The 7,292-nt window shown below is 46.6% G+C and overlaps 1 protein-coding gene across 1 annotated transcript; it reads left to right on the top strand.

Annotated features, from left to right (window-relative positions):
* Positions 1-819: 819 nt before the first annotated feature.
* LOC126510750 (E3 ubiquitin-protein ligase TRAF7-like) lies at positions 820-3,398 on the top strand. Its single transcript, XM_050157449.1, has one exon. The coding sequence runs from the start codon at positions 942-944 to the stop codon at positions 2,952-2,954; it is 2,013 nt and encodes a 670-aa protein (XP_050013406.1). The 5' UTR covers positions 820-941; the 3' UTR covers positions 2,955-3,398.
* The last annotated feature ends 3,894 nt before the right edge of the window (positions 3,399-7,292 follow it).

Raw genomic sequence — 7,292 nt, forward strand, 5'->3', positions numbered from 1 at the left:
TACTTGGTCCATAGTTGGTGTAACTGTTTGGGTTTAGGAGGTGTGGCCTTGCTGGAGGGGTGTGTCGCTGCAGGGCTGGTTTTTAGCGTGCCATCCCAGTTCACTCTCTTTGCTTCCTGCCTGTGGTCTGAGACGTGAACTCTCAGCTGTTCCTACTGATGTGCCTGCTGCCTGCTGCTCCAATTCCATGATGGGCTTTCCTCCCTCTGGAACCATGAGCCCAAATAACTCTCTCTTCTCTAACAGGCCTTGGTCATGGTGTTTCTTTACAACAGTGGAAAAGGATTTAATCTACTCCCCAAATCTAAACTTTGCCTCTCTCTTGTGACTTTTTGCTTTAAGCTTCAATGACACCTAATTCTTTGTAGTTTTCTGCTGGTAGCAAACTGCAGGCCTCTCAACCCTTGTGACTTTGCAGACACTACTAGTTAAATAACCTTTCTCCCTTTCTATACTTGCCTATTACTAGTCCTCATTTCTGAGTGTGTCCTGGCAGGTGGGGCCTTTGGAAAGTTATCTCTAGATGCTCTTCTCATGCTTTGGTTGGCTAGGATTCTGGACACCTTTGTTCCTCCTATGCTTTCTGCATGCACGCTATCATTTTATTAACATGAGGTTACAAAAGGCCATGTTCTTGCAAGTCTGAGATATACTTTGTGCATAGCCACCCCTCAGTACTCCACTACATTTATCTTTCTTTCTCTTCCTCCTTCTACTAGTCCCCATTGTTCCTCAGACACTTTCGCTTTTGACGAAGTCAAGAGATAGAAACTAATCAAGCAAGTTAAGAATAAGGATCTCAGTTTTTCCGGCTCCTGTATCTCGTACCTTTCCGGGCCGCGGGCGGAGGGGGCAAGATGATGCCGGAGGGTGTAGCCACTGCTCCCAGGCAGCCGCGGGCGGGGGATACTGCCCGAGGACCCTGGATGCCTCTCTAGAGCATGAGCTCAGCCAAGAGTGCCCGCTACAACCGCTTCTCTGGGGGGCCCGCCAATCTTCCCTCCCCAGACAGCAGTGGGACCAGAATGGAAACGACCTTTGGGCCTACCTTTTCGACCGTCACCACCATCACCAAAGCGGCTGATGGGACCAGCACATACAAACAGCATCGCAGGACACCGTCCTCCTCTAGCACCCTTGCCTATTCGCCACGGGATGAAGAGGACAGCATGCCTCCTATCAACACTCCCCGCCGCTCTGACTCAGCCATCTCTGTCCGCTCTCTACACTCCGAGTCCAGCATGTCCCTGCGCTCCACATTTTCGCTGCCTGAGGAGGAGGAGGAGCCGGAACCGCTGGTATTTGCTGAGCAGCCCTCAGTAAAACTGTGTTGCCAGCTCTGCTGCAATGTGTTCAAGGACCCTGTGATCACTACCTGCGGGCACACGTTCTGTAGACGATGCGCCTTGAAGTCAGAGAAGTGTCCTGTGGACAATGCCAAGCTGACCGTGGTGGTGAACAACATTGCAGTGGCTGAGCAGATTGGAGAGCTCTTCATCCATTGTCGGCATGGTTGCCATGCAGCAGGTACTGGAAAGCCTGGTGTCTTTGAGGTAGACCCAAGGGGCTGCCCCTTCACCATCAAGCTTAGTGCCCGGAAGGACCACGAGACTAGCTGTGACTACAGGCCTGTGCGCTGCCCCAACAACCCCAGCTGCCCTCCCCTTCTCAAGATGAACCTAGAGGCCCACCTGAAGGAATGCGAGCACATCAAGTGTCCCCACTCTAAGTACGGTTGCACATTTATCGGGAACCAGAACACATATGAGACACACTTGGAAACATGCCGCTTTGAGGGCCTGAAGGAGTTTTTGCAGCAAACTGATGATCGCTTCCATGAGATGCACGTGGCACTGGCCCAGAAGGACCAGGAAATCGCCTTCCTGCGCTCCATGCTGGGCAAGCTCTCGGAGAAGATTGACCAGCTGGAGAAGAGCCTTGAGCTCAAGTTTGATGTCCTTGATGAGAACCAGAGCAAGCTCAGTGAGGACCTCATGGAATTCCGGAGGGATGCGTCCATGCTGAATGATGAGCTGTCTCACATCAATGCACGCCTGAACATGGGTATCCTTGGATCCTATGACCCTCAGCAGATCTTCAAGTGCAAAGGGACCTTTGTGGGCCACCAGGGCCCTGTCTGGTGTCTCTGTGTCTATTCCATGGGTGATCTATTCTTTAGTGGCTCTTCTGACAAGACGATCAAGGTGTGGGACACGTGTACCACCTACAAGTGCCAAAAGACACTGGAGGGCCATGATGGTATTGTGCTGGCGCTCTGCATCCAAGGGTGCAAACTGTACAGTGGGTCTGCAGACTGCACCATCATTGTGTGGGACATTCAGAACCTGCAGAAGGTGAACACCATCCGGGCCCATGACAACCCTGTGTGCACCCTGGTATCCTCCCATAACATGCTCTTCAGTGGCTCTCTGAAGGCCATCAAGGTCTGGGACATCGTGGGCACTGAGCTAAAGTTGAAGAAGGAGCTCACAGGCCTCAACCATTGGGTGCGGGCCCTGGTGGCAGCACAGAGCTATCTGTACAGCGGCTCTTACCAGACAATCAAGATCTGGGACATTCGGACCCTTGACTGCATCCATGTCCTGCAGACATCTGGTGGCAGTGTCTATTCCATTGCTGTGACGAATCACCACATTGTCTGTGGCACCTACGAGAACCTCATTCATGTATGGGACATTGAGTCCAAAGAGCAGGTGCGAACCCTAACGGGCCATGTGGGCACAGTATATGCCCTGGCAGTCATTTCAACACCAGACCAGACCAAAGTCTTCAGTGCATCCTATGACCGGTCCCTCAGGGTCTGGAGTATGGACAACATGATCTGCACGCAGACGCTGCTGCGCCATCAAGGCAGTGTAACTGCACTGGCTGTTTCCCGGGGCCGGCTCTTCTCAGGGGCAGTGGATAGCACTGTGAAGGTTTGGACATGCTAACAAAATCCAGGCCAAGCTTTGGCTCCCTTTGGGTCTGTCAATCAGGCTGGTCCTACGTGAATGCCTTGGAATTTCCGCCTGTCTTGTGGAGACAGGTAGACAGACTCAAACAGCTAGGCAGTGTCATCTCTGCCATGTTCTTGGCAAAGGAGCTTTCCTTAGGACCCGCTCTTACTTCTCTACCAGAGAAGTGCCCAGGCCCTTCTCTGGGTGCCAGGTACGATGCTTGCCCGGCCCACCATTCATATCACTCCACAGACCTTTGTTTTGAGACAGGGTCTCACTATGTAGCTCTGGCTGTCCTGGAACTCACTATGTCAACCAGGCTGGCCTCGAACTCACAAATCTGCCTGCCTCTTCCTCCCAAGTGCTGGGATTAAAGGCGTGCGCCACCACTCCTGGCAGAACCCAGATGGACTGTGGGTCTTTTTACTCACCTTTTCTACTGGTTTTAGACTGTATATAGATTTTATTACTTCCCTGTTGAAATAAAAGCTGCACAGACTGTGAAAAAAAAAAAAAAAGAATAAGGACCTCAGTTGTTGTCCTTGACCAGAAGTCTTGGTCCTGTTCTGGCTAGAGACCAGAAATGCCAGAAATATTAGGGGCTCTGGTTCTTGATGTAGTTCCTAAATGATTTGAGGATCTCTGTTATTGAGAGGGGAATGTTGCAGTAGCTGCAGATGTTGTTGAGGCTTTGGACAGTACCTCATTTCTCTGCTAATATAAAAAAACGTAAGCATCAGCTTTGCTCCTCTTTGGGCCTCTTGATCAAATGGTCATTGTGATCTATTCCAGAGATTAGAACATTATTAGAACATTAGAATTGTATGCTATTGTCTCTGCCCTTAAGAGTTAATCCAACTGGGACTGGTACTTCCCCAGTAAACAGCACCCACGGGGAGGCTGATTTATCAAATGCCATGCTTTGGCTATGGGAGGAATAATTACCCCTTTAATGAGATAATATACTCATTCTTTCCAGAACCGCTCCCTCACACACCTGCAGACTCTTGTAGAACTTTCACCATGCAGCATGTCTTAGTTAGGGTTTCTGTTGCTGCAAGGAAACATCGTGACATAGAGCAAGTTGGGGAGGAAAGGGTTTTTGGTTTACACTTCCACATTGCTGTTCATCATCGAAGGAAGTCAGGACAGGAACTCAAACAGGGCAGGATCCTGTAGCCAGGAGCTGATGCAGAGTCGATGGAGGGGTGCTGCTTACTGGCTTTCTTCCTTCTCATAATTTGCTCAACCTGCTTTCTTATAGAACTCAGGACCACCAGCCCAGGGATGGCACCACCTACAATGGGCTGGGCCCTCACTCATCAATCACTAAGAAAATGCCCTTCAGCTGGATCTTATAGAGACATTTCCTCAAGAGGTTCCCTCTTTTCAGATAACTCTAGTTTGACATAAGACTACCCAGTGCACAGCTCTATAGATCCCGACCCTTCAGAATTACTTAGAAAAAAAATATACTTTCCCCTTTTTCTTTCTTTCTTTTTAAATCTCTTTTTCTTTTGGATAGTGACTAGATTCTAAGCATGCTTTCCCTGACACTCTGGGCTTTCTCTAGACCACCTCCACTTCCACCGTGTAGCTGCTCACCAACCTTCATTGCTAAACTTTCTGGATTTCTTGAACAATAACCAAAAAGACATGGCTTTCTCTCTTTTGCTTACCCATCCACCTTGCTGCTGAAAATTATAGCTTGTCTGCTCCGTTGTTCTCTTGAGCCTAATACAATTGTATTCAGCTCCCTTGCGAGTGCATGTTTAAATTATTTTTATTAATAAGACTAAGAACCCTAAAATGTTTATAGATCTATAAAGTCTAGGACACCCAAATGAGAGAAAATATGTGATATTTGTCTTTCTGTGACACTTAATATGATTATTTCCAGTTGCATTCATTTTCCTGCAAATAACTTGTCTTCATTCTTCTTTATGTCTGAAAAAAAATTCCACTGTATTTATACACCACAGTGTCCTTACTCAGTCCTCTGTTGCTGGACACCTAGGCTGGTTCCATAAGGGCTGCTGTGAACAGTGCCATGGTAAACACGGTATCTGGATAAACAAGTATCTGGATATGCTGACTTGGAGTCACACAGCCAGGTAGCTGGGGCACACGGAGCTCTATTGTTAGCTTTCCTGCAGCACCTTCATGCTGATTTCCACAGAACCCAGACTATTTCTCACTCCCTTGGGCCACGCCAATGCTCCCTTTTGCCCGCACTCTCTCCAGCAACCGTCCTTCCTTGTTTCCCTGATGTCTGCTACTCTGGCTGGAGTGAGAAAGGAAACTCAATGTATGTTTAATTTATGTTCATTTTATGTTTTTCTGATGACTAAGGAGGTTAACATTTCAAATATTTAAATATGTTTATTTGTACTCCTACTGTGGGTATTGTCTCCTCCTTTTATTCCATTTGTTGCTTGAGTTGTTTTGGGTTTTGGTGGGTAGTTTTTAAGTTGAAGATTTGTTTTCATTTTTGAAGTTGCAGGTGTGTAAATGTTTGCGGGGGGGGGGGGCAAGTGCATGTGTGTGCAGGTGCCCATGGATGCAGGAAGAAGGTAGGGTATCGGATCCCTCCAACCACACGCTTTACCACCAAGCTGCTCCTGCCCCTTCTCTACCAGCTCTATAGTCTTCTGGGACTATAACAACATTCTTGAGAGCAGGTCCTGGTCTCAGTCATCCCTGCTGCTCTAGCTAGCAGTAGTCCCTGGCTTGAGGCCCATTAACCCCTAGGGAAGGGGCCAGCACATTCGGGTTCTGGGGAGACACAGCCAGTGTCTGGTTTCAGCCTCATTTCTTCAAATAAACCTGCAGCTTTGTTAATTGACTCCTGTAATTCACATCTAAGGTAGTGAAAGCATCTTTTTGATTTGGTTAGCGCTAAGTTGCTATGATTTTGTTTTTCACTGCCAGGGATACAATCTGAGACTTTGCTCACGAAAGCCATGGCCTATTGAGAGAACCTGAATTAAGATATTTTCCTAGGGGCTGGAGAGATGGCTCAGAGGTTAAGAGCATTGCCTGCTCTTCCAAAGGTCCTGAGTTCAATTCCCAGCAACCACATGGTGGCTCACAACCATCTGTAATGGGGTCTGGTGCCCTCTTCTGGCCTGCGGGCATACACACAGACAGAATATTGTATACATGATAAATAAATATTTACAAAAAAAAAAGATATTTTCCTAGAACCACATTTAAAAAGCACAGAGAGCCAGTGTGGTGCTTTGAAAGAAAACGGTCCCCCGTAGGGAGTGGCACTATTAGGAGGCGTGGCTTTGTTGGTGTAGGTGTTAGAGGAAGTGTGTCACTGTGGGGGTGGGCTTTGAGATCTACCGTACTGAAGCTATGTTATAGTTCACTTTCTGTCGCCTGTGGATCAAGATGTAGAACTCTCAGTTCCTTATCCAGCACTACGTCTGCCTGATTGTTGCCATTGTCCGGCCATAATGATATAGGACTCAATCTCTGAAGCTGTAAGCCACCCCAATTAAATGTTTTCTTTTAAAAGAGTTGCCACGGTCATAGTGTCTCGTCAAAGCAGTAGGAACCCTAACTAAGTCAGTAGGCAGACTCCCCGCTTCATGAGATATGCTGAAGTATGTTGGGAAACACGACACAGCTCCTGGCTTTAAGCTCTCTGTGTCACACGAGCATGGTTAAAATGAAGGACAACTTCGAACTAAACACTTCATGCTGTGTTTGCTACATTTTCTTGTCAAAATGGAGATAAAAAGGATTCCTGACTGGCCTTTTATATTTCTAAATAAAATCAGTTCAATGCTAGCATTCTAAGCTTTGTTCAATTACTAATGAGAAAAATGCATGGCCAGTTTTAATGGCACATATGTGTGAATGAGCATCTTCTGTGCTCTGCTATCTGTTTTTTTTCTTTTTTCCTGCCAGTGTCAATTCCATAATTTCTTATTTACTAAAAGTTCTACCATGTAAAACACGAATATTTAGGATTATTTCTCTAGTTGGTACAGGTATATATTAGTACCATGAGCTTTTGCATGTCGATCTTATAGCTGATAAATACTTAGTAGGTAAATTAGTAATTCTAAAATATTATGCACAAACACTTATTTCAGAAATGACAAAAGGCTTGTTTTTCTGAGCTGTCCTTAAGCATCATTTTTTTTCTTTTGCTATTTAGGTTTTTCTAGCCTGTGTTGAACTGTAGACATTGTAGCAATATACACTTGATAAGTTATACAAACTCTTCTGGTATTCTTGGTTGGTTGATGGTTTTCTGGGCTTTGTGACTTTCAAACCAATAGCTGTTGCTTTTTGTTGTATGTCTTTTCTCATTTT

Source organism: Alexandromys fortis, unplaced genomic scaffold (assembly GCF_014885135.2).
Source record: "Alexandromys fortis isolate MF-2015 unplaced genomic scaffold, M_Fortis_MF-2015_v1.1 scaffold_64, whole genome shotgun sequence".
Lineage (NCBI taxonomy): Eukaryota > Metazoa > Chordata > Mammalia > Rodentia > Cricetidae > Alexandromys > Alexandromys fortis.

Bases quoted from the DNA above. Each gene is read 5' to 3' on its own strand.
- LOC126510750 (XM_050157449.1), top strand. From the start codon at position 942: ATGAGCTCAGCCAAGAGTGCCCGCTACAACCGCTTCTCTGGGGGGCCC.